The sequence below is a fragment of the Miscanthus floridulus genome, chromosome 18, assembly GCF_019320115.1.
Source record: "Miscanthus floridulus cultivar M001 chromosome 18, ASM1932011v1, whole genome shotgun sequence".
NCBI lineage: Eukaryota > Viridiplantae > Streptophyta > Magnoliopsida > Poales > Poaceae > Miscanthus > Miscanthus floridulus.
In genome coordinates this window covers 39,257,322-39,285,217 of record NC_089597.1, presented here as the reverse complement: position 1 = coordinate 39,285,217, position 27,896 = coordinate 39,257,322, and the positions used below count along the sequence as shown (strand labels likewise).

The following is a 27,896-nucleotide window of genomic DNA, read 5'->3' as shown; positions in this document are numbered from 1 at the left end:
GCGATGCATCCACCGCCCGGTTTTCTCTCCTGAAAAGCCATTCGTGGGTGTAGGACGAGAGGAGCAGCAGCACTAGGCGGCGAGGGAGATGGCGCGCGAGAGGCGGGAGATACGGCGAATAGAGAACGCGGCAGCGCGGCAGGTGACCTACTCCAAGCGCCGGCGCGGGCTGTTCAAGAAGGCGGAGGAGCTCGCTGTGCTCTGCGACGCCGACGTCGCGCTCGTCGTCTTCTCCGCCACCGGCAAGCTCTCGCAGTTCGCGAGCTCCAGGCACGCGCTCACTTCGCTAGCTACCGTTGCTCAGCTCCACTCCGCCCATCCGACCTCGATGGCTCGATCACACCTGCCGTTTTTCGAAACCTTTTTTTCTCGCCATGGTGTTTTCTCGTTTGAAATGATTATTGCAGATCTTTCTCTTCTTCTACCGAGTACCAAAACGGTGCCTCTTGGTGTTTCGGATCCTTGCACTAGGGTTTCGTGCTTGGCTAGTGGCTACCTACAGATTTCTCTCTCATCCTTCTTTCATAGGGTTTGGCTTAATTACGAGGGAATTCGTTTCTTCGAGTACGTACGGTTTCTATCCGTTGTGTGGAATTGAAATCGAGCTTCCCTTCAACACCTAGAGCCTTCGTTGTGTCGATTCTGGTGGATGCCTGTGAACTCCCTGACGTCCCATAGAAATGGGGAATTTTCTACAGTATTTCCCCCAAGACCCGATCGCAAAGCTCGCATATTATTTTTACTCTTTTACGGTGTGCTGAATTGCTGATAAATATATTGGCAGATTGCTGTAGCTCGTAGTACTATACTACATCCGGTTAATTTTCTGCCCGCCGCATGTCCTGCGGTAAAAACGCTGCCGATAGAGCTGATCAAACACTTTGGATCACCGTGCGGCGGTCGTTGATAAGCTAAGCGGCGTGCTCCCCTGGCCGAGAGCTCATGGAGAACGGCCGTACCTGTGATTTTATGTGCCGGTTTGCCTCATGCACGAGACCTGATCATTCCCTCCGCTGAAGCCTTTCGTGATTCGTGCTGGCGGGGATAAACTATTCTGGACAAGTACTGCCGCTTGTGGCTGGTGCTGCCTCCGGTTCTTAACCCATCAGGTTGTAGGTAGTAGCTCTTACATATATTGCTATTGCTGCGCAAGAGAAATTTTAACATCTATTATTATAATATAAATATGTGCGGCTTATTAGCAATATAAATATGTACGGCTTAGCTATAAGATATTTGATTATGAGCGTTAGCCAATATATATTTTTTGTACTTCAGATTAGAAGACGCGTTCGCCAATATGTCACTTGCTTAATTCAATGTTCTTGTTTCTATATGGGACTCACATTTTACATACAGGAGAAAAGTGAACAAAATGTTAGAGCAACTCCAAGAGATTTTTTATATCCTTCATAATTTATAAAAATAGAGATTTTGGTTAAAAAAAAATACTCAACAATATCCTCTTTAATTGGATCACCAAAATATAGGACATCCCCTATTCCGGATTTTTCGTTAGCCAGAGTGCGCACAAGATATATAACAGCTATTATTGTTAAAAAAAGATATAGAATAGCTATTGGGGGTACAAATATATAGAAAGTAATTTTTACTCAAATGACTCCAACTGATGATTTAGAGAGTAAATTTTTTTAGGCTCTTCGATATGCTCTTAGTTAACAAGATAAGCTTATGTTTCAAATTTATCTATTTGTGTTTCATATGAGATTTAATATGCTACAAAGCATGCAGTATGTGCTTTCGGGCTCTGAAACCTAGCATCTGATCAAGATGCCTCGATGTTTGCTACTGTGGCTGGCATAATAAGGCATGTTGGTGAATATACTGCACAAATCTCTATAAAAAGGGTTCAATTTCATACTTGTGATAGTTTTTCTTAACCTCTAGGTGTAGATCTAGCGGGTATGAACAGCTCGTTGGTGTACCTTGATAACTAGCGCGTCTGCGGCCGTCGTCACGGTGGCCGCTGTCGTGTTGGAGTAGTGGTAGCCGTGACACGTGCGCTAGGCCGTCGTAGGTGCAGGCACGGTGCGGTGACGGCGGTCGAAGGCGTCCCGGTGGTGGCACTGCAGAGGCGATGGCGAAGTCGGTGGGGCTTCCTGTCGCTAGGCAACACCCTTCTCTTTAGATCGGATAGGGTTAGTAACTTCGGTGGGGCGTCTGGCGGCTCAGAGGAACCTCGTACCTTGTGCCTCGGCCCCACCTCTCTTTTATGGTGCTGTGCGACTGGGGGCCCATCAACCATAGAGTGGTTGGACGCCCCTGATTAGGACGTTGATCCAAGGGCCAATTGGTGGAGATCAAACTAACATTCTCCCCCTTGATCTCACCTTATTCCTTAAACTTAACTTACTTACTTTATCTTGTTTTCATTCCATCACAGATCAGGGCATAGAGCGTGTCTCATCGTCACAGGTCTGTTGCCATTAGATTGAACAGCTACAACGCACCTCTCTGTTTTGAAATAGATACTCAACTAGGCCCTTAGTATTCAGAAATCATAGGTTTTCCCATAAACCCATGTCGACTGTGTGTTCTCTGAATGCACTGGGTGGTTAGCCTTTGGTAAGAGGATCCGCAAGTACTTACTCAGGTACTTATGTGCTCAAGTGCTTTCAAAATGGTTCTAGGATTTTTTCCTTTACAACATATACCTTAGTGTCAATGTGTTTGGTAGCACACTTGACTTGTTGTCTTAGGAGTTAGCTTACTTTAAATGTTTATTGCTGTTGTCTACCATTGTTAAATCCGGGTACAAATTCCCTTAACCTTCTTTTGCCTATTCCTTAAGCCTCATGACAAGCTATACTATGGTATGTATCACTGATGACACAGCAACTGTTTCTTTGGAAGCTTTTCCACAATAAAACTCTAACTGCGAGTGTTAGCAACTGCTGTGGATTTTACTACACATCTCGCCAAGACTTACTTTTGTACCCTCAACTATTTAAGAGTTATTATTCTTTCTTACTTCAGCATGAGGCCTATGATACTTTGCAAAATTACAAGATATTCTCAACTCAATTCTAGTGATCTATATCTGAACTGGACTTCTACCAAAATATTCCGGGATACATAGGCTACGTCAGGGTAAGTTCTTACCTGTACTTGTATACTCATCAAGCTTCCAACTAGCTGAAGCATATGGAACCATATTCTTTTGATCGATCTCATATTGGTTACAGGAACACTTAAAGTTCCCATAACTATTACCCTTGACTATAGGAGCAGGTGTAGGTTTACTCGCATGCATACTTTATTTCTTTAGAATATTTTCTAAGTATGCCTTTGCGATAGTTCTAATACCCCATTTTCTTCTATCTCAGTGAATTTCGATTCCTCGAACCAATGACGCTTCACCAAGATCATTCACATTGAAACTTGAGGATAAAACTTTTTCTTCTTCAATGACAGATTAACAACACTACTAAGGAGTAGAATGTCATCTATTCACATGATGTGAAAAATGAATTTTTCATTCTTGATCCTCGCATAAACACTATCGTCCGTCTCATTTTCTTTAAAACTCAAACTTTCTTATTATTGTTTCATCAACTTTCAAATACTACTATATAGAGACTTACTTTTGACCTATAAATGGATTTCTACAGGCGGCATCCCATATATTCTTTTCTTCCATGACAAAAATCTTTTGGGTTATGCCATGTAAACGTTTTCATATAAATCCCCGTTTAGGAATGTTGTTTTTACATCCATCTGATGTATTTCTAAATCGTAATATGCCATGAACACAATTATAATTCTAAGAGTCATTGCATGAGACTAGAGAGAAACCCTCATTATAATCTTTTCATTCTCTTTGTGTAAAGCATATTGCTACAAGTCATGCTTTATATCTTTCTACATTTCCTTTGGAGTTACAATTTGTCTTGTAGACCCATTAGTAGCCTACTGTTTTGGCTCCATTAGTAATTACTTCTAAGTCTCAAACATTGTTGGTGTTCATCGAATTTATTTCAGCTTCCATAGCTTCTTGCCATTTAAATGAGTAAACGTTTCTCATGGCTTCTTCAAATGAGGTGGAATCACCCTCTATTTGAATTTCTTTACTAACATAAATTTCATAGTCATCAGAACTAGTTTACTAATTCTTTGAGACCTTATGGGGCCTCAGCTACTGGCACTTTCATATGGGGTTGTTGTCGCTCTTCATTGTCAAAAGACAATTGATTCTACAGGCTCCTGTATAACAAGATCCTTATTTACATTATTCATCTTCTTTGAAGAGCTAACAACAGATGTTGTATTGGTCATACAACATCAACAGGTATTGAGAAACTTGTTGCTCGTAAGTCACTGGAGTGGGCACATAGTCCCTCTTCTCTTCAAGTCTTAGGTCTCTACATACCTCTACATACCATGCTCCTCCAGATCTTCCCATCTTTTCTAAAGATAATATATCTTCAAATATCTTATTTTGGGTTTAATCTGTTAAAATCTCATATGGCGCTTTAAGCATCACCTTAACATCTTTGAGACTGACTACGCTATTTTCCTGTCAGAACTTTAAAAAAGTCTAGGAATTTAGCTATTTCTCTGCTTACGGGTATCATTGTTGTAACCATTGTACTCCTCCAACGGTCACATTCATCTCAATTAATCTTTATCTCACTCTTAACGAAGAGTATATTTCTTAATTGATCTGTATGTTTTTCTCCCCCTCGAAATATGGCACGAATTTTACTGCCATAATTTTGATAACTATTCAGAAATCCTGTAAACGAGGAGACACATATAACTTACTTCATTCACATGATTGTGTCATGTAAACAAAGTTATTTCTTGATCCATTTAGGAGTACACTTTCCTTAATTCACTTTAAGAACTCAACGAGGTCTTTCATTAGCGATACTTTTGCAAGTCACATTTGCATCTTTTCTTATCTTTTGGTTAGTATTGACCATGACTATGTATTTCTATTGTGTAAGGTCAATACTAGGACAGCATAAGAGCTACCCAAACTTCTCTCGCTGTGCGGGATACAAAACATGTGAATCATCACAAAACTTCTCCCGCCATGCTGGATGGACTAGCATAATTACTATGCCAAAACTTCTCCCCATGCAGGATACATCTATACGAAAACTTAGTCATGACGACTAAAACATTCACTTATACTTTATTTGTCAATTAAATCTTTCTGTTGGTTCCAATTTAATTAGAAAATTAGTAAATTAATAAAAATTGTTCTGAACTGGCTTGACTCAAGCCTTTTCATTGACATACCCCAGCATTGCAGCTCGTTAGCATGCAGCCGAGTGATATCATCAAATTAAAACATACAAGGTGCTTCTGCATCAATTCTACATCACAGTTGGGCAGAAAATAGAATTAATGCATAGAACTCATAAATTAACTTAAAATCCGTATAACTACTCTTCAAAAATTAAATTCTCCTGTTGGTTCGAATTTAATTGAAAGATAATCAACTTCATTGCACCGGAAACATGTTAATAAAATACATTCTATTAGTTCAGGAGCATTTCTTCGTCCTTATCTACTCTGTAAAAAATTGACCATGTTGGTGTGAAAATTACCTCAAACTTAAACTTATTATAATATTGTTATCATCAACATTGGTCAAAAAATAACAAAAATAGACTACTACTCTAATTAAATTTTCCTGTTGGTTCTAATTTGATTAGAGGATAAACATGTTCATAATTTACTAAATATAACTGCTCTTCGAATTAAATTATCCCGCTGGTTCGAATTTAATTAGAAGATAATAAACATTAAACTTTGCAGCGGAAACTTAAATATAATTGGTGAATTTTGCCCACCGGAAAAATTCTCTTTGCTATTTTTCTTTGAGCCATTAATCATTTTCCAGGAAATAAACAATTTACTGGAAAAGGAAAAAAAGAAAATGGCTCAATTCGTTCCTGTTCATTCGGCCTGGATTGAATTCAGCCCGGCCCAGCTCGCGCCCTCGCCCGCAACCCCTTCCCAGGCCGCAACCTGGGCTAGGCCGGGAAAGCGGCCTGGCGCTCTAGCCCGCCTGGGCCAAATTCGGGTCCAGTTGATCTGCGCCGTTCGATGGAGATTGACGGCTGCGCATGCTCTTCGGCCGAACAAAAATGGCGTCGGTCGGCTCCCCTCGCAAAGCCCTAGCTCATTTCCTTTGTCTTTCCCTCCCGTCTCTCTCGCACGGCCGACGAGCAGGCGAAATGGCGACGCCGCCCGATCTTAGCGGCATCGCTGAGGGGCTGCTCGCCAGAGCGCGCAGCCTCATCGAGCCGCCTCACGGTGGCGCGTGGAGGTGAGCTCGGAGCTCAAAGAGAGAGATGATGCCGTCGCCGGCCCCCTCGCCGGCGCGCGTGCTCCCTAGCAGGTGAGCGCGCCGCCGTCGAGCGGCCTGGCTGCGGCGTCCTAGCACGAAGCTCGCACAGGCCCGACGAGCATCGGCTTAGAGTACTTCTCGCGTGCCGAAGAGGCGGCTTCGCGATGGAGCGCCGAGGTAGGCCTCTTCCCCTTTCCCTCTTCTGTCTTTGGATCTTGCTGTGTTCTCGGTTCTTTGCCGATTGGGGATTAGGGTTAGGGTTGCATTAGGGTTAGGGTTTCGTACTGTTCTTCTTCCCCGAGCTTTTGCGCGGTTTAGGGTTAGGGTTAGGTTGCTTTTCAAAACCCGAGGCCCTTCTCACTCCTTTTCTTCCCTGATTTTGGGTTTAGGGTTCGGAACCCTCTAGTCTCGATCCGAATTGGATCTTTCTCATCTCCTTCTAAATTGCTACCCCTAATTTAGATCTACACTAGAACCTGGCTCTGGTACCATTGATAGATTTTCTTAACCTCTAGGTGTAGATCTAGTGGGTATGAACAGCTCGTTGGTGTACCTTGGTAGCTAGTGTGCCCATGGCCGCCGTCACGGTGGCCGCGTTGTGTTGGAGTAGTGGTAGCCGTGACGTGCGCGCTAGGCCGTCATAGGTATAGGCACGGTGCAGTGACGGCGGTCGAAGGCGTCCCGGTGGTGGCACTGCAGAGGCGATGGCGAAGTCGGTGGGGCTTCCCGTTGCTGGCAGCACCTTTCTCTTTAGATCGGATAGGGTTAGTAACTTCGGTGGGGCATCTGGCGGCTCAGGGGAACTTCGTACCTTGTGCCCTGGTCCCCACCTCTCTTTTATGGTGCTGTGCGATGGGGGCCCACCAACCATAGAGTGGTTGGACGTCCCCGATCAGGGCGTTGATCCAAAGGCCCATGGGCCAATTGGTGGAGATCAAACTAACAAGGTTGCCCTTGGAGCTTGTGGCTCTAGAAACACTACAAGAACTGCACGTTCATGGAGGGGCACCATGGGTTTAGATTGTTCTGTGAGAGTTGATGAGGCTAATCTTTGGCATCTAACTGGCACGAAGGGGCTCAGCCACTCAATACCCTTTGGTTGGGATAGATCATAATGCTTTTTTGAGTCTGATCATCTTTTTCAGTTTCTGTTGCACATTCGCCTTGCTAACTTACTTCTGGGTGCTTGTGTGTGTGGGTGATCTCCCCCCATTACACTCGATTCATTTTCTCTTAATACAAAGACTTGTAGATCTCTTGTGTGTTTGAGTGAAAAAGGTATATGTTATGTGATTTAATCTGATTTTCTAGCTAGCTGTTTTACCTTATGTCTGCCTTGATTGATAATTAATACATGCATGTCACTTAATCCATACATTTTCGTGTCCAACAATGTATGTGACTTATACATAATACTAAAAGACTAGACAGAGGCTACTCCCTCTGTCCCTGAAAGAATGAATTCCTAGCAACTTTAGGATAGATTAGCAACGAAGATAAAAGATCATGCTGCCCCTCGTTAAACTGTTGAACCTTAATAGCTCTTTAGTTACCGAGAAGCCTAACTAAGTATCATCGTTTGGAGTATCCAATAGCAGCGCAGGAGAGAGGTTGTATTAAATGCGACCTAGACTACGAGAGAGATTAATGTGGATATGTGGACCGTTTACCTCTAGAAATCGATTCTTTTGGAGACATCTTTGGGCTAGAAATTGATTCTTTCAGGGACAGGAGGGAGTACTGATATATATGACACAACAAATGCCTCTAGCATAGTACTGACCTTAGACCTGGTTGCAACATGGAATGTTTTTCTTAATTCCTACTGGAACCGAATTGTTTTCCTATTAAACTTCTGCGTTTCAAGCTGACTCCTGAAGATGCTGACATTGCTATATTGCTGTGTTTTCAAATTTCATATCCTCCTTGCCATTCTAAGCTTCCTTTATATGTTTTCATTATTTACTGTTTGGTTTTGCTTTTGTGAACAGTACGAATGATATCATTGACAAGTACAGTACACATTCTAAGAATCTGGGGAAATCACATCAGCAGCCTTCTATTGATTTGAATGTATGTTATGTTAGCAATATTTTTCGTTCTTTTATTTTTTTTCCTTGATCTTTTCTTACTAGTAGGCTAATAGTGTAAAGCATTTAGGAAGGACAGATGTACAAAAAGTTAGAAATGTATGGGAAGTCTAGTAGGTCCACATACAACAACTACATTTTTGTAGTTCCTTGTGATTAACTCATGCATCTTTGGCCAATTGTTAGCTGATGCAAACTTTCATAGATCTTAGTATAAAGTATCATTGATCAGAGTACATGAGCATTGGAAGGCATACTCAAATAAGGAGAGATACGTTGAATAAAGATTGCAAAGTACTCTTTTCTGTTTGATCAATTATTCATGAGCAATATTAGTGTCTACAATTACTTTTATATAACCATCTGTAGAAAAATCGATGTTTACCTTCTGAAGAGAAGGAATTGACTGATAAATTTATCAAGCTATCCTTTTTTTTTCCTTCAACGTGATATGTCAAGATACACCTTGGTGAACTAATAAGTGTTTCTTCATAGTACCATATAGTACTCGGTATTCCTTACAATCTTATTGTTAATCAGTCTAGGACTTCTTATTCTCCAAGTGTAGTTTGCATGCACTACTGTCACGAGAATTAACAGTATGTATATATATAATTAATAATGTTTGATTTAACTTATATAGTAATCCTATTTTCCCTTATAAATTTTCAGGTAGAGCAGAGCAAGTACACCGGTTTGAACGAGCAACTTGCAGAAGCAACTCATGGACTTAGGTTATGTTTTGTTCCATATTGATTATGTGATTCAAAGAATATTTGTTTGAGAGAAAAGGGACCCTTGAAGCTAGCAAATGACTTTACTGTTCGATACTGTAGACAGATGAGAGGTGAAGACCTTGAGGGATTGAGTGTAGAGGAATTGCACCAAATGGAAGGGAAACTTGAAGCAGGACTGCATAGAGTGCTTAGTACAAAGGTAGGGTGACTGCTCAAGGAATTCTACATCCTTCAGATTCTTGTTTGAGTTTGTGTATAACTGTTTTTCCATACAATGCATATCTCTTCAGGACCGACTATTCACACAACAAATCAGCGAATTACAGCAAAAGGTGAGAAATGATTATATAACCTGACTGCTTTTGTGAATTTTATATCAGATAATATGTAGTGACAAACTATTGGCGTTCAGTGCACAATATGACATTTTAATTAAGTTGCTTGTTTGAGATCTTGCCATTTCATCTATATGCCATTTTACATGAAATTTCTATCAAAATTGAAGTTGCAAGAATCTTGGAAAATATGCCCACCTATTCCCAGGCCCATGGGATAGAATGTTGTTTCAAAAGATAAACGATCTCGCATTTTGGTTTCCTTTGCCATATTTTATTTTGAATATCTCATCCTGAATTTTACGAGTTTAATTTTTACCAACATCCTAAAATGATGGCCTAGCCAGTTTAAGGGCTAGCCTGAATCAAGCCTTAGATACCTGTCAGCTACTCTGGTGATCAGCTTAGATTATCCCGTGTTCCAGGTGACCTCAATCAGACGAGCTCTCTCTGGTGATCAGCTTAGATTATCCCATGTTTCAAGTGACCTCAGTCGGACGAGCTGATCATTTCTAGTGGAACCACACAAAGAGGATTGGTAACTGAATTAGTAGAAAAAAGGTAGATCGAAAAGAGAGATGGTTGCTAGATAGGATATGCATATATAGCACTGGTATGGGCCTATGAAAATTGTAGAATTAAATTCAGTTGACATGGGTGGTAGGTCATGTGCCAACCTCTTAAGAATGGCAATAGCACAGTTTTTCTAAAAAAACACTTTGACCACTATGGAGTGTTGTGGACGCCTTTGTAGGGCGCCAATATAGGCGCTGGCCCAGCCCAACCGTGGCTAAGGGGTGGCCGGCGGTTTTAGGAAGGGGAGGATTTTTAGTAGATTGATTTGGTTTGTTAGAAAAGTGATTCTAATCTATAAAGGACACCATAGGCTTGTAATTTGGAATTATCGAAGAAGGAATAAACCTCCCAAGGTGGGCGGGTTTCCCTTCGACGGTGGCTTGCAAGCGATTCTGTCGCTGTCGCCGGCGAACCTCCCGCCGCACCTACTTCCTCGCTACCCTTGCGTTCTAACTCTCAGTCCAGTTTACTCCTCCACTCCCCCCTGCGTTCTCCTCATCGACACCGTATCAATTTGGTATTGAAGACCTCCACTAGTGCATCGCCATCCATGGCCAGCACTCCCGATCCTGTGGATGCCAAGCTTGATCGCATCTTGGGTCAGCTCACCACCATCACCAATCACCTCAATTCCCATGACTCCAGGCTAGCGCATGTTGAATCAGGCAAGTCCAACGCTGGCAAGGGCGGGGCTAGAGGCGAGGATGAAGCTCACAGTGGTGCGGACTTCACCCGTGATGACGGGGACGTCCATCGTGATAACCGCGACACCTACGACGTGCACGGGACCGATCGCGATCGCGCCTGGGCTGACTTCCGCACGCGTGCGCTTCGTGATCGCGAGCGTTACGACTCGCGTCGTGGGCCCGGGCGCTACGACCGCGACTACTACGGGCGCGGACGCGACTACGACGACCGTGGCTACGACACTCGCGACTTCGACCGCAGTGGCGGACGCGACTCAGACTTCGGCGGTCGTGCCTTCGGCCGTTGCGGGCGCTACCGCGATGACTTCGAGGGACGTCGTGACCCTCATCGTCCGCCGAAGATCCCGTTCCCCAGCTTCAACGGGGAGGCGGATCCGTTGACGTGGCTCAACGAGGCCGACAACTACTTCCGCGGTCATCGCGTGCCGTAGGACGAGAAAGTGTGGATGGCGTCTCTGCATCTAGACGGCACTGCTGCGGAGTGGTATTACCAGATGAAGTGCGACTTGGGGATGGTTTCGTGGCCTCGTTTTGTTGAATTCAGTCAATCTCCGATTCGGGCCGCCCATCCGCACCAACTCTGTTGGGGAGATCAAGGCCTTGGTCCGCAGGGGCTGCTAGCGTCCGCACATCAGACCATAACTCCCTGCCGATATTTTTCCCGCCCACACCCGTAACTGCCCACCGTAACCCACAGCCGGCAAAGCAGCAGGACAGGGTGTGTGCGTGGACGGATGACAGGCTGTCCCATCGCAGTGGAGCCTACTCACCCACACATGCAATAACTTTTAACGAATTAAAAAAAGTCATAACTCCTAAACCAAATATCAAAATTAAATTTCGATTACACCATCAGATTTATCGCAACAAATCCTTCGAAACAAGATCCCACGTGGATATATTTGGATAAAATCTTATTAACGAACATTTATCTTATAAAGATAGAACATTTTCTTTTATTGAACAGAGACAATATTCTAGGCTCAGAGAATAATGTTTCGTCTTCGTAAGGAAAAATGTTCTCGGTTTAGATGAACAGTGTTCTAGTTTTAGATTCATGAGATTAGTACTATAATATATGTGAAGATAAATAAATAAATATATAACGTAAGTACAAATAATAAAATCTAGAGTAAAGCGTAACGAAAAAAAAATAAAAACACGTAATAGAGAAAAATTAAATGAACATCACATGGATACTTTTTAAACATTCTAAAATATACTATAGAACATCACATGTGTAGTAAGTGAATATTACTAAATACACTATAGAACATCACTAAATACATTATAGAACATCGCATATATATTATGTAAATATCACTAAATACATCATTGAGCACCGACATATGTACTAAGTGAACATCACTAAGTATACCATAGAACATCACTGAATACATTATAGAATATCGCATATATATTATGTGAACATCACTAAATACATCATAGAATATCACTAAATACATTATAGAAACATCGGATATACATTACATGAACATCACTAAATACATCGTAGAACATCACATTATACTGTGTGAACATAAAAAAAAACATAAAATTTTACATGTATACTATAAGAACATCACATATATATTACATGAACATCTGCAAAATATATCATAGAAAATTACATGTATGCCACGTGAATATAAAAAACATCACATGTATAAGATGTGAACATAAAAAAATAGAAAATCACTACATGAACATAAAAAAACCAACAAAGAACATCATAAAAATAATATGAAAAGAAAAGAAAATAAAAAAGAAATAAAAGAAAGGTAAAAAATATAAATATTTATAAAAAATGAAAATAATAAAAACGCATAAAAATAAAAAAATAAAAAATGAATGGTGCACGAAAAGGGAAAAGAAAAAGAAAAAACTTAAAGAAAAATTAAGAAATAAAAAACATGAAAAAAACATAATTAGAAAAGAAACAAAAGAAAATAAATAAAAAAGAAATCAAAAAAAAAGAAAAGAAAAGATAAAAATAGAACATCACATGTACAACACACAAACATAAAAATAATAAAGAAAAACGAAAAAAATAAAAGATATAAAAAATAAAAGAAACTGAAAATATAAAAAATTAAAAGAACAATGAAAAAACATAAAACATAAAAGGAAAATAAAAATAAAAAATAAAGCACGAAAAGGAAATAAAAAAAATAAGGAGAAAAGAAAATAAAAGAAAATAAAAGAAAAAGATAAGAAAAGAAAAAGAAAAAGAAATGAAGAGTACTACTGTACCTGCTTCCAGACTACTATACCTGCTTCCGTAGTTCCGTACGCTGCGGCTTTGGCGGGCGCGGACGTGCGCTCCCTCGTGCTGCCGTTTCTCGCGCCGTTCGGATCGGATGCTTTCTGTTGGTCCGCACAAACACCGTGGAAGAGTACTCGCGGCGCTACTTGGCCTTGTTGTCACGCTGTGACAACCTCTCCACGCGAACCGCGATTGACCTCTACACTGGTGGCTTGGGTTAGCCCCTGGCCTCCGACGTCGAGCTACAGCACCCTGTCAATCTGTAGCAAGCCATGAGCTTGGCGCGGGCATGCGAACAGCGGCAGGTGGAGGCGTCTACTGTCAACAGCTCGGCGCCGCCCAAGTCGTCTACTCGCCGCGCCACTGCCTTGTCGAGTGCTGCTGGCGCTGCTGCTGCTACACAGGACGGCAAGACGGAGGGGCCACGCCATCATTTCTGCCGTCTCACTCCGGCTGAGATCAACGAGAAGCGCCAAAATGGGCAGTGTTACTTCTGCCCGCACTACGTCAGATATGGTTTTTTAGGGGCGGCTAATAAGCATTTGTAGGGTGGTTCGGCCAGTCGCCCCTACCATATCATCTCTACAAATCATGCATTTGTAGGGGCGGTTCCCAGACCGCCCCTATAAATTGATTTATAGGGGCGGTTGGTAACACCAGCCGCCCCTACAAATCGAATTGTAGGGGCGGTTGGTACTGTAGCCGCCCCTACAAATCGATTTATAGGGGCGGCTACAGTACCAAGTACCAACCGTCCCTACAAATCATTTTTCCGCCAAAAAAAATTTAAATTTACAATTCAAATTCGACCTGGAGAACCATGTGAAACATCCATGTCAAGAATTAATGTTGGTATTTGAGTCACAACTAATATCATTTGAGTCACAACTGGTATCAATTGACGGAACACAGCAGTGCAAGTCTAATTTAGAAACAATTGTAGCTTCATTTGGAAAGTTCATTTTAGCTTCCCTAAACCACTTGTCCACCCTAACAAGTTCAAACCCCCTAACCTCACACAGTCACACTGACCAATATGACCACGATCAGGATAGAAAGTGTTATCGATAGCTTATACAATATGTTCCAAGCAAGACCAAATGACAATGCAGTTTTCTTCCTAAATCACTTCTAGTCATTGAATTGATGCTTCAACAAAGTACAAATATATCTTAGAAAGAAATTAATGAATGGGATTTAAAAGAAAAAAAAACAAGCTGGACGGTGTGCACAATGATGTTGTATTTCAAATTAAGCACAGTGAACAATAGAATCATATACATTCCTCTGTCGAAACACATGCATTTTCTTATAAGCTCCAAACGTGTATAAAAGCATTAAAGCAAGACATTACCTAACATAATTAAGGGTACCAAAGCCACCCAAAGTGCTCCAGATCAGAACTGGACATCACAAAGGGCCTAAATAGGGCCTGCATATTAAATAAGCTACAGATAAGTTTAACCACAGAGAAAAAAGAAGTTGATACACAAAATACGAAACATGTAACTAACCATAAGCAGCTTATTCAGATGCAGTCCACCTTACAAGATGCCTCAATGGCTGAAGTTCATCTCTGAGTATCTGCAACACAAGAGCATAGCATGCATAAGATTGCGTAACAAATACAAGTGATTTGGAAGTCAAAAATGTTGAAAAGGATCTTACCTCCTAGGCTTGTTCTGGCGCTGATCAAGCTCCTCATTGCCAATATCTGCAGTTCAAGTTTTTCAAACAATTAATGAAGCAGCTTAAAATTGTAGCATGAGCTAAAACTGTTTTCAATGCATAACAAAGACGCAGGTAGAACTCACCATTTCGAGGAGGAGATTTAGACCCTCTATTAGCACTAGTTTCCCTGTAAGAATAATAGACTCAGAATCCTTTGTCAAGAGAAAAGTTTGTGGATAATGTAATAAAAACATGGTACAATCAGACAATAGAGCAAGAGGAGGAAAATGTATAAGCACTACAAACAGTTTCCTCCTAAAGTATGTGCATTGCTGAAGAACTATTCAATACAGATACAGGAGAACGTGTTTCAAGTCCTAGGCATCCCGGTCACCGTGGCAAAATTAGGGAGAGAAAGGGAGGCCAAGTGGCAGCAATATACCCATCACAGGCATCTGTACTATTTAAGTGCATGAAAGTGAAAGCATTGCTACCAGGTGAAGGAAATAAACATTTTTAGGTCAAATGAAAAGTAATGGGAAACTGGACGGACATAATCACAGGATTTTGATGCAAATACTGTTGTCGCTTCTCCATTTTAGTGTCTTATTAGGGAACCCATGCAATTAAGTGTTACTTTCAACAAACATGAATATACAACAGCAACATAGCACTAGACACAATCAAATATAAGACAGCAACATGTCAATACAACTGAAACACTAGTAATAGCAAGACATAATGAACATACTATGCCATTTCGTTGTTTCCCGTTCCCATCTGCTGTTGAGCTACATAGCCAGGGAGGGCCCCGTCCCGGGGTCCCCGGCAATAAAAACCGAACACCACTACCGGGAGCATGTGTGTTTGGGGGGGACCAAATATGTGTTTCATGGCTTAGTTTTAAGGCCTAGTTTATGATCTCAGATTGCACAGGATTAAAGCACAAGGTGAAAATGGAGTTCTTGAAGCAGTAAAGCCAACATTTATGAGAAGAGTATATCAGAACATACATGTGCTGCAAAACTAATGACAGCCAAATAGAGAAGTGACTACAAGGGCATGCTACATTGCTTAGAACTGTGATGTATTTCGTTACTCACATACTCAACAAATGCTTAGAGGATACTTCACTGATAACATCAGAACACAACAACAATATATATCTATGGTTCAGGATCATGCTAATAAAATGAGAAAAATATAGAAAATACTTTACAACCAGATAATGCAAGCACCTGTCCAAGAATTACTAGTGACTAAAGCTTGAAATGTGGCCGCAAATATTTAGCCGCTTAGCATCAAGAATACAAGGTTAAATTGTAGTAAGTAATCAATTTATTGTAACTTACTGATTAGCTCTTGAAAATAAAAAACCAACCAGTCAGCTCCGCAGGTTGCCGAGCCTGCAAGGACACGGCAAATTAATGTAACTGTATACATTTTTATTTTTGTACAGTATTATAGATAAAATTGTACACTGATATATCAACGAAATCTTGTATCATTAATCTGAATACACTTTGCTAGTTATTTCTTTCACTGAAATATTTACTAAAGAACAGCTGCGAGATGTCAATAGCCTCAAATCAATTTTTTTGATAGGCCTTAAGCAAAATTAACTCTTTGACCCACTCAGTGTTGCATCCTAGAATATTTTAGAAGATACAACATAGAAAATAGAATTTGTTTAGAAGTGAACTTGTTTAAAAGTGCAATGCAATACAGCATAGAAGATACCTCCTAGAATATTTTAGAGGCAGGCCACCATTAATCCTAGAGAGGAGCCTGAACATCCTTGAAAGATCTTCAACCTACAGTAACGAATATATCATAAAAATTTCAGTAAGATTATACCCCTATCAACTCTTGGCATATATAGGCATGTGATTCTATCTATCAAACTTTTTCATCACAAAGCAGTATATGTAAGACGGTGCATATTAAGCCACTAGGGTTCGGATTAGCATGTAGGAGGAGAATTTGCAAATCACGGCCAAATTGAAACTTTCCCCCAAATTCCTGAAACCCTAGATCATGATTTTCGCCCTTTTACCCCAAATTTCAAAATGGAAACCCTAATTTCTACTAAGTTTGGGCCTTGGGACCTCTTACCTTAGCTCGGCGTCGTCACTGCCATCATGCTTGGGCACGGCGGCGCCTCTGACGTGTCCTCACCCCCGACACCACCACCGCGCATCAGGACCCGTTGCGCCACCGCCGCGGATGAAGAACACGGCTCGCTGCGACGCCCGTTATGGACCGCGCCACCTCGCCGAATTGCGCTGAGGAGGCCACCGAGGCGACGGACCATGATTCGCCGCCGCTGCCTCTGCGGAAGAAGCCCCACCAGGATTGATCTATGAGGGAGAGGGAGAGGGAGAGGGAGAGGGAGAGGGTCAGGGTCAGGGTGGGGGAGAGTTAGGAAGAGGGAGACAGGGTCCGCTAGCCACTCAGCTAGGAGATGAAGCTCCACCTTTAGAGCTGCGGCTATGGGCAGATTTGGGCCGTCGTCGAGCAAGGGGAGGAGATCCGGAGACCAGAGATCCGGAGAGCCATCGTTGTGGACGGGGAAGGAGCTGCGCTCTTCGCGCATGGTTGACGAGGTCACGAACAGCGGAGCAAACCACGAGCGCGACGGGCGTCGCGACGGGGGAGGTGGCCACGGGCGGAGCGCAGTTGTGGGAGAGAGAGGACGGGGGCGGCGGATGGATGGAAGGGAACACTGGAAGAGTCGAGACGGAGAGAGGAGGGGCAGCAGATATTTTGGGGTGACTCGGTACTGTACGTAGGGCATTTGTAGGGGCGGCTCAATCACCAGCCGCCCCTACAAATAACAATACCGGGGACGGCTGGTGAGTGAGCCGCCTCTACAAATCTGACCTATTTGTAGGGGCGACTCGTATAACCAGCCGCCCCTACTGTTTCATTTATAGGGGCGGCTGGTCTTGTGGGTCTCCAGCACTCCACTGTAGGGGCGGCTTCATTACGAGCCGCCCCTACAAAAAATTTGTCCCATTGCTGCAAACCGTTTTTCACGTAGTGCCTGAAGCCGTACAGCTAGGAGCACAAATGTGCTGCACGGGGCGTCTTCCTCATGGAGTTGGCTGATGGAGAGGACCCTCTAGACGACATCAATGACTTGGAGATCTCCCTACACGCTCTCACCGGTCTTGGGCCTTCTGATTCTATGATGCTGTAGGTGGTCATTCGCGGCTGTTTCGTTCAAGGCGTTGGTGGACACCGGGTCTACCCACACTTTCATTCACTCGGAGGTGGCCTGACGTCTTGGACTGTCAATCACAGAACGTGCTAGTCTCTCGGTCTTAGTCGCCAATGGTGATCGCGTGCGCAGCCCCGATGTCTGTGCCGCAGTTGACGTCTCCAATCCACGACGAGCGCTTCACCATCGACTGCTTCGTGCTTGATCTGGGCGCATTCGACCTCGTCCTTGGCGTCCAGTGCCTGCGGACGTTGGGCCCCATTGTCTTGGACTTCGCCGCCCTTTCGATGGCGTTCTAGTTCAACGGGCGCACCCATCACTGGTCCGGCATGGGTGGTCGGAGTGTCGCCACCCGCGCCATCGCTGATCCTCATGCCAAGCTAGAAGAGCTGCTCCAGTCCTTTGAGGACGTCTTCGCCACACCGCACGGCCTACCTCTAGAGCGTCGGCAGGATCATCGCATCCACCTCCTGTCGGGCTCCGCGCCGGTGGCGGTATGGCCATACCGGTACCCCCAGCTGTTGAAGGACGAGATTGAGTGCCAGTGTGACGACATGTTGGATCAAGGGGTCATCCGGGAGTCGACATCGCCTTTTTCCTCCCTAGTGCTCCTGGTCCGCAAGCATGACGACAGCTAGCGGTTTTGTGTCGACTACCGTGCCCTCAACGACACAACCGTCAAAGACAAGTTCCCCATCCCAGTCAGTCGACGAGCTCTTGGATGAGCTGCAGGGGCGCTCGGTTCTTCTCCAAGGTCGACCTCCACAGTGGGTATCACCAGGTGCGCATGCACCCGGATGATATTCTTAAGACGGCGTTCCGGACGCACCTAAGGCCACTTTGAGTTCCTTGTCATGCCATTTGGCCTAACGAATGCCCCGGCGACCTTTCAAGCTTTGATGAACGATATCTTGAAGCCATTCATTCGGCGCTTTGTACTTGTTTTTCTTTATGATATACTCATTTTTAGTTCATGTTGGTCCGAACTCTTACAACATGTCAGGACAGTGCTCCAGCAGCTGCGTGATCATCGCCTCTTCGCCAAGCGTTCCGAAGTGCTTCTTCAGCGAACAGTCCATCGCGTACCTCGGCCACATCATCTCCGCCGAGGGCATCGCGATGGACTCCGACAAGGTCACTAGCCGTGGAGGCCTGGCCCTGTCTACGCATGGCTCGGGCTCTTCGTGGCTTCCTAGGGCTCATCGGCTACTACCACAAGTTTATCGTCGGCTACGGTGGCGTGGCTGCACCACTCATAGCTCTCCTCAAAGGTCGAGGGCTTCTCCTGGACGGCTGAGGCTGACGCCGCCTTTGTCGCCCTCAAGGCCTGCCCTTGTGATCGTGCCTGGTGCTTCAGCTGCCCAACTTCTCCAAGCGGTTCATCGTCGACTGTGACGTGTTTGGCGCTGGTTTTGGTGCCGTCCTTCACCAAGGCGATGGTGCGGTAGCCTTCTTCAGCCGTGTTGTGGCGCCTCATCATGCCAAGCTTCCAGTGTATGAGCGGGAATTGATTGGTCTCGTCAAGGCTGTGCCCCATTGGCGGCCCTATCTGTGGTGTCGCGCCTTCACAAGTGCGGACGGATCACTGGAGTTTGAAGTTCATTCGTGGATCAGCACTTGACGATGATTCCGCAGCACACTTGGGTCACCAAGTTGTTTGGGTACGACCTCTCTGTTGAGTACAGGCCGGGGAAGCTGAATACTGTGGCGGATGCCCTGTCACAGCCATGATGCGGACTCCAGCGATGTGGCTGCCCATGTGCTCTCCAGGCCATCATTCGCTGTCTTTGACGACCTGCGCGCTGAGGTTCAGCGCGATCCTCAAGCCCAAGAGCTCCAAGCGCAGATCATGGCAGGCACCGCACCAGAGGGCTGGACGCTCAGTGGATGGCCTTCTGCTATATCAGGGACGGCCCTTCGTTTCTGATGCTTCAGCGCTCTGGCCTCATCTTCTACTTGAGGCCCATACAGCCGACCATGAAGGATCTCAGAAAACTTTTCATCGGCTGCGCGTGTCCTTCTACAACCGACGCACACATAATCTCAGTTCGTGACTTCATCAAGGGCTATGATGTGTGTCAGCGCAACAAGACCAAGCACCTGCACCTAGCTGGTCTTCTTCAGCCCCTACCCGTGCTAGAACATGTCTAGAGCGACATTGCCATGGACTTTGTGGAGGGCTTTCCACGGGTGGGCGGCAAGTTTGTGATCCTCACGGTGGTTGATCGTTTCTCGAAGATGGTGCACTTCATCACCCTTAGCCATCCATATTCGGCTAGCTCTGTTGCTCGGGCCTTCTTCGACAACATCGTGCGTCTACATGGGTTCCCGTGCTCAATTGTGAGTGATCGGGACACTATTTTCACCAGCAATTTCTGGGAGGAGCTCTACAAATTGGCTGGCGTCACTCTGTTGCGTAGTTCAGCATTCCATCCCCAAACTGATGGCCAGTCCGAGGTGACCAACCGCATTATCATCATGTACCTGCGGTGTTTGGCTGGGGACCGGCCTCACTTTTGGCTGTAGTGGCTGCCTTGGACGGAGTTCTGCTTCAACACTTCCTACCAGTCCGCCCTTCGTGCAATGTCGTTTGAAGTGGTTTATGGTCAGCCTCCGCCATTTCTGGTCACTTATCTTCTAGGCTCGGCTCGAGTGACTGCTGTTGATCGTCAGCTCCATGATCGAGATTCCTTTCTGCTGGATATTCATGGTCGATTGGAGCTGGCCCAAGATACTATGAGGGAGCAGCATGACAAGAAGCGACGCTTTGTTGAGTTCACTGTGGGAGATTGGGTTTGCTTCGCCTCCATCATCGCACGGCGGTTGGCATCACTCCTGTTGCTGCTTCTAAGCTGGGGCCTCAGTTTTTTGGGCCCTGTCAGATCACGGAGCGTTTGGGTGCCATGGCGTATCGCCTTCGTCTTCCACCAAAGGCTCATATTCATGATGTTTTTCATGTGGCACTCTTGAAGAAGTATACTGGGGATCCTCCTGCAACTGTGGTGCCTTTGCCGTCCATTCTCCATGGCCGGGTGTTGCCTACTCCAGCTGCCATTGTTCGCTCTCGTCTGAACCGCGGACGTTGGCTGCTGCTTGTTCACTAGGGAGGGCCGCACTGCTGTTGATGCTACCTAGGAAGACGTCGACCACTTCAAGGATCGTTATCCAGCATTTCAGCTCGCGGACGAGCTGTTTGTTGGGGAGGAGAGAAGTGTTGTGGACGCCTTTGTAGGGCGCCAATATAGGCGCCGGCCTAGGCCCAACCGTGGCTAAGGGGTGTCTGGTGGTTTTAGGAAGGGGAGGATTTTTAGTAGATTGATTTGGTTTGTTAGGAAAGTGATCCTAATCTATAAAGGACACCATAGGCTTGTAATCTGGAATTATCGAAGAAGGAATAAACCTCCCAAGGTGGGCAGGTTTCCCTTTGACGGTGGCTGGAGTGATTCTGCCGCTGCCGTCCGGCGAACCTCCCACCGCACCACTTCCTCGCTACCCCTTGCGCTCTAACTCTCAGTCCAGTTTACTACTCCACTCTCCCCTGCGTTCTCCTCATCGACGCCATATCATGGAGATGTCCTCTGGGCATTGCCTTTAGAAGCTGTACCATGATTTGAACACAGACCGGGAAGAGATCTCCCGAGCACACTTCTCTATATAACCGATATAACTCGCAAGAAGCTGGTGATAGCATAGTTTATAGACGCACACATAAAAAGCGAGCAAATGTATGCCAACTTTTTTCTAAAGTTATATTGATGCTTGCCTAAGTAGTATTATCATTTAAAATATTTTTGAATAGTATGTAATGTTAGGGTTTGGCTGGCCAAAGCTTTGGCCTTGTATGTGCATCCATGATTCGTTAGTAGGCCATGCATATATGGTGGGTACTGATTCTATAAGCCTTACCTAATAACCTTACCAATATAAGGATGTACATTGCTCTTATGATCAATCAATCCTCGACCACCGCACACACTGAGCCTAGGAACACACACAGACTGTGCTTCTCTGTGCAAAAAGCTATAGAAGATTAATCAACCACTACTGCCATGGAGCTGCGTGTGCTCATACTGCATTGGAGCACGTGGCCCATCATCCGCCTATGAGCATGTGGCTACCACCAATTCACCCTAGGACTTTGATGACGATTTTTAGATAATGGAACTAGAGTTATAGCCAGGACTATGACGACGATGATGTCAAGTCTTGAATCCTTTGACTTTCAGTGGCTAGTCTATGATGTTATGTAGATTCACACTGATTCTTGATGACATGCCCTTCCCCCACCTTCCTCGAGACGTCGTATGATCTTCTTGAAATCTCACGATGGCACTTTCAAGGGCGTTAGGGTTCAGAGTAGCCGAACCTCGACTAAGCAGAACGTAGTCGTGGTCGTCGAACAGGGCGAGTTTTTTTCCCCTCTGCGCCCTATGTTGGCAAGTAGGAAGAGAGTAGGATAATTGATGTATTGCTTAATCTCAAATGGTGTCCCTGTAGATAGTTTTATGGAGGCCCTTGGCCGGCTAGCAATTTGGAGATAACAATCTTCTAAAATCAAGGCAGCAATCCTTCCTTCCTAACCGAATTGCATCGCCCGTCTCTAGCACGGTGATCGCGCCTACGACTCTCCGGGTACGTCCTTGGTGCTGCGCTTGCAGGTGTAGTGGTGTCCCCACATGATATCTTTCCCGTCCCCCTCGACCAGGAACTTGTCCTTGAGCTGGAACTATGGATGGCGCTGGATGAAGGTGTCGACATCTTCCCAGGTAGCAGATGTTGCGAGTTTGCCCTTCCAATGGATGAGGACTTAGCGAATGCCATGGGCCAGCCTTGTGCAGATGGCACACTCTTGTTTGAAAACTGCAGCACCATGGTGTAGAGCCGGCAGAGGTGGTGGCGCGTCCAGCGGCGTACCGATGAAGGGCTTGAAGAGGCCGACATGGAAGACGTCGTGTAGGCACACCCGGGGAGGAAGAGCCAACCTGACGGTGACCTCGTGAATGAGCTCAGCATTGTGATAGCGCCCATAGAAGCGTGGCTTTAGCTTGCCCCATGTCGGAGTCTGCAGCGATGCAGGAACAAGGTGCCATAGGGGGGGCCATACCCAGTCCCCAACGACGTAGGCCATGGCCCGGTGGCGCTTGTCGTAGTGGCACTTGTAGATCGCCTGAGCTTTGCTCGAGACGGTAGCGAACATGGCCAACAGCTCGTCACAGTCCGCCATGTTCTTGGGCACCGCAGCAATGCGTGTCTCCCCTTGTTCGTTGGAGCAGATGGACGGCGGCTAACGGCCATATATAGACAATCTTGAAGGGCGTGTCTTTGAGGGCCGTCTAGAGGGCGGTGTTGTAGACATATTCGGTCCATGACAGCCAACGCTCCCATTGGCAGGGGCAATCACTGGTGGAACACCGGAGGTACATGATGATGACCATGTTGGCCACCTCGGTTTGGCCATTCGACTAGGGGTGGAAGGCAGTGGTCATTTGCAGCTTGGCACCTGATAGGCGCATGAACTCACTCTAGAACGAGGACGTGAACACCGGGTCTTGGTCCAACACCATGGACTGAGGGATCCCGTGGAGGTGCACGATGTCATCGAAGAACGCTTGGGCCACCGTCTCCGCCATGTATGGGTGGGCGAGCGGGATGATGTGACGGTATTTGTTGAAGCGGTCGATGATCGTGAGTTTGACCGACTTGCCGCCCATGCAGGGAAGGGCCTCAATGAAGTCCAAGCCGATGTCCACCTACACCATCATCAGCATAAGGAGCGGTAGGAGAAGGCCCACCGGGTGGAGGTGCTCAGACTTGTACCGCTGGCTGGTCGAATAGGCGTGGATGAAATCCTGAACCACAGAGCAGAGGTTAGGCGTGTGGAAGTCGCGGCGGAGGCGGTGAAGCGTGCGTTGAGCCTTCGTGGCCATCCTCATGGACAGCGGACACCAATTCATGAAGAAGGGGCGACGGGATGTAGAACTTGGAGTGGAAAGCTACTAGGTCATTGATGATGGACAATGACGCCTCACGCTGGCCGGCCACAATGTCGTCATGAATGGCCACTAGAGCAGGGTCCATGGTTAGTACTTAGTGTAGGCGATCAAGGAAGTCAAATTGGGCGCAGAGATGGCGAAGATGGTACCTCTTCCATGTCGTAGTGTGACAGGGCATCGACCGTCGTGTTTGATGTGCCCGGCTTGTATTCGACGGTGAAGTTGAACCCTAGGAGCGTGCCCACCCAGAGGTGTTAGGGGATGGTTGCGACGCGCTGATCCAACAAAAATTTGAGACTGTAATGGTCAGTCCTTGCCAAGAAGTAGCGCTCATACAAATATGGCCGCCAATGGTGGATGGTGTGCACTAGCACGATGAGCTCCCATTCATATGAAGCTAGGGAGTGGTGCCGAGGTGGCCACCGGCCTATTGAAGAAGGCGATGGGGTGTTTGTCTTGGAGCAGTACTGCGCCGAAGCCATAGGTGGACACGTCACACTTGACGATGAAGGGCGGGCGAAGTCGGGAAGCGCCAGCACCGATGTTGTGGTAATGGCCGTGTTTAGGGCATCGAAAGCCATAGTCGCCTTTGTGGACCATAGGAACCCCTCCGTGAGCAAGCGACACTGTTGTAGTCGAGGCCGAACTTGCGATAGTAGCCCGCAATGCGGAGGAAGCCACAGATCGCGAGCACCGAGCGAGGTAAAGGATAGTCCCACATAGCTTGGACTTTGGGGGCTTCCATTGCAATGCCAGCTGCCGAGATGACATGGCCCAGATAGGCGATGGAGTCCACCCCAAAGGTGCACTTGGAGTGTTTTCGAAAAATACGATGTTGCTGAAGCGTGGCGAGAATGGCGCGTACATAGCGGAGGTGATCAGCCCACGTGTTGCTGAAGATGAGGATGTCATTGAAGAAGACTAGCACAAAGCGAGGTAGGAACGGCTGCAATACTTCATTCATCAAGGCCTAGAACATCGCTGGCACGTTGCACAGCCTGAACAACATGACCAAGAACTCGTATAGGCCGGCTCGCGCGTGGTGGGCAGCCACGCCGGTGCCCAGGCGCTAGCCCTAGCCCCAGCCCCAGCCTGCCAGCGACCACCTAGGCACCGGTAGCCACCTCTCCAGTGACGGCCACGAGCTTAGATGGGGCCTCGCCGTCCTCCCTATCCCCGCATGCCCCGTCCTTCCCCGCCAGTCGGTCAGTAGGTAGGAGCAAGTTTGTGCGCTGGGAGGAAGACCCTTGCTGCCTCTGCTTCAACTGCCTAGCGCATGACCATGTCGCCGCTTAGTGTTGCTACGCGTCCGCAGGCTCCATTGCCAGGGTACCGGCCATCGGACCTAGGCGTGCAAGTGAGGTCGCTCGCTGCCACGCAAGCATTCGTCCTCGGAGGGCGGGCTCGGGCGGGGTTCCTCTAGGACGTCTCCACGCCGGACCTAGGAGATCCAACATGTCGCCGGGACGTCACGTCGTGCCAAGCCAAGCATCGCCACCATCGTTGCCTTCGTCATCCCCCGTGTGCGGTAGTGAACACGCCGCCATCGTCGCCGCAGTGGCACCACAACTATACACTGCCGCTATCACCACCTCTAGGTGACACTGATAGTCGTCCCAAGGTTGTGGTCTTCGTCGTCCCAAGGTACGTGGAGCTCGCCGCATCTGATGCGAACCACTCCCTTGTTCTCATCGCGCTCGTTGGTGGGACTTGGCCAGCCGTCTCGCCGCGCGGAATTCTAGGCGCACTTTTCCTCGATGTTCCATGTGTCTGAGGGTGCGGCTAGCGTCTATGCCTGGCTCGGGGCCCCCACTGCACGCGAGCGTCAGCAGGATGGCCGTCCTAGCTTGTCGTGCGAGGTAGTTGGACTCGAGGCCGAGGCGGACCTAGTGTTGTGGAGCCGGCCGAGACAACCCCTACTGGTCGCAGACACGACGCTGGACCCAATGTTGGTTGAGGCGGCACTCAATGATCCTCCCTCCCCCCCGGCGGACGCTCCACTTGGCCATATTGCGAGATGGCCACCAACATGGTCGATGACCCCTAGCGACGTCCAGTGGACATCCGACAAAGAGGACGGCAGCGCGCGGAACGCGCTTTGCACCCCTCCCCTCCCAGCGCAATCGAGGTCGCTTGAAGAAGAGATCGAGTCGCAAGTCTGCCTCCCTCTACAGACCCTCATGATCCGTGCTAGCCCCAAGGTCAGGAAGTCCAAGATGCCGAAGTTGGTGCTCTCGCTGAGGCGCAGCGAACGCCTCGCCAGGAAACCTGCGCGGCTAACTCTACAGAACGCTCTTAAGTAGAAGCTTGGTGTCGTCGTCAACACCAACGCTGTGGACGCCGAGGCTATTGAAATATTTCGGGCGACCTTTGCGGCTCCTTTGTCGGCGCTGTTCTCAGGCGAATTCGACCTAGCGGCCATGAACCTTGATTTGGCCGGGTTTGACGCTGAGGATATTTAAGTCTTGTGCTCAGCTGGTTTGTCGCAAAATACCACTGTGTAAATCACAACCACGTGTGTTTTTCGGTCGCTGGTCTTGGTAATAAGTGGATTACCGTGACCAGCTTAGGGTGTAACAAACTCTATCTCTGCTTAATGAAAAACATGCCAAGGCCCGATCGCGAAAAAATGAAAAAACAATAATTTTTAGTAGTAATAAGCCTGACCATACGTGTGATAAACTTGCCTATACAAGGATATACATTGCTCTTCTATGATAATCAATCTATTATTCCGTGCAATCCATCTTCCTTCACATAAAATCTTATATTTATTTGACTATAACATCTCAAGCAATATATATATATTCTTTTGGGCCAAAAATCGTTTCTATTTGGGAATGCTGATACTTCGTATTACATGAAAATGTCGAGCATCTGCAATTCAACAGGTTTTTGTGGGGATGTTTGGAAGTGGAGTGTGACTTTTTCCCAGAATTTTTCAAATGGAATTAACTGAAAACAAGTGAATCCTTCACCTTATATGCATAAATGGAACCAAATACATTTAAAATTAATGGACGATCTAATCATGCAATTCTGTTATCCGTTTCTTGTAGGGCACACAGCTGGAAGATCAGAACAGGCGTCTAAAAGAACAAGTAACAAATCATATTTCTCTCTATATAGTGCCCGGACTTCCAGTGTATCCCCTGGCAACAAAGAGCATGTTTATAATTCCTTTCTTATTCTTATAAGCAGATGCCTCAGGTTCTAACGGCTGGCACAATGGTGGTTGCTGCTGGTGCAGAAAATATCCTCACTGAAGATGGACAGTCGTCTGAATCTGTAATGACTGCATTGCATTCAGGAAGCTCGCTCGATAATGATGATGGCTCTGATATATCTTTGAAGTTATCGTGAGTGTACTCCAAAGCATTTATACTTTGCATAAGCAATTATGAAACACTTGTTTATTACCTCGTTGAAGGTATTTGACGTTTTGATACCTTGCTATATATTTTAAGGTGGTTATTACTTTTAAGGCATGCTCAATACCCACTCAGACAATACTGGTTATAGGATGGGAGTAGTTACATCTGGAAATAGAAAAGATTTTCATGAAAAGTTAAACAGTACATGCATGGTTTTCTTTGTACCCATTGAATTCTTAAAGGGGTACGCACTACAACTATGAACTCTTTGACCATGCAGGTTGCCTTGAAAGGAAGGAGCATCTCATAGTATCTGCATGAGTGGGCAGACATCAGTGATCCTAAGAAGAGAAAGACTGGGATAGTCCCATAGTACGCAAGATTGGTTTAACCAGATCTGCTATCCTTGTGCATGTCTGTAGTTCAAAGTAACTAACGCTAAATTTGTAAAGGTGTATGCGTTATCTTCGTTCTAAAAATCTGTATTGATTCGTTGCCGGTGCTACATTGTTCGTGTATTATGCACTTAACCGTTATATGAAACATATGGCCTTTATTAAGGCAGCTTCAGCAAATCTTCTGTCCAATCTCCTGTACCT

At 46.0% G+C, this 27,896-nt stretch overlaps 1 protein-coding gene and 1 long non-coding RNA gene across 4 annotated transcripts; one reads left to right on the top strand and one right to left on the bottom strand.

Moving 5' to 3' along the window:
• Positions 1-27,872, top strand: LOC136520304 (MADS-box transcription factor 55-like). 3 transcript variants are annotated; one of them, XR_010775218.1, is made up of 8 exons: positions 1-270; positions 8,317-8,398; positions 9,088-9,149; positions 9,252-9,351; positions 9,443-9,484; positions 26,983-27,024; positions 27,174-27,282; positions 27,578-27,872. XR_010775218.1 is itself a non-coding variant. In XM_066513763.1 (8 exons), exons 1-8 carry the CDS (start codon positions 89-91, stop codon positions 27,585-27,587), a joined length of 678 nt encoding a protein of 225 aa, XP_066369860.1. In that variant the 5' UTR covers positions 1-88; the 3' UTR covers positions 27,588-27,872. The 3 variants fall into 3 exon arrangements, 1 of the variants encoding a protein (XP_066369860.1); XR_010775217.1 differs by having other exon boundaries at positions 26,983-27,068; XM_066513763.1 differs by having other exon boundaries at positions 27,125-27,282.
• On the bottom strand, positions 13,800-16,552 carry LOC136522741 (uncharacterized). Its single transcript, XR_010775975.1, has 4 exons — positions 14,851-16,552; positions 14,705-14,750; positions 14,551-14,620; positions 13,800-14,468 (listed from the first exon to the last, which is right to left on the bottom strand). It is a non-coding gene; the product is annotated as an uncharacterized lncRNA (long non-coding RNA).
• Positions 27,873-27,896: the final 24 nt, after the last annotated feature.

Coding starts and splice junctions, on each gene's coding strand:
- LOC136520304 (XM_066513763.1), top strand. CDS start 89: ATGGCGCGCGAGAGGCGGGAGATACGGCGAATAGAGAACGCGGCAGCG. Junction 8,399..9,087: donor AGCCTTCTATTGATTTGAAT/GTATGTTATGTT, acceptor ATAAATTTTCAG/GTAGAGCAGAGCAAGTACAC. Junction 9,150..9,251: donor GAAGCAACTCATGGACTTAG/GTTATGTTTTGT, acceptor TCGATACTGTAG/ACAGATGAGAGGTGAAGACC.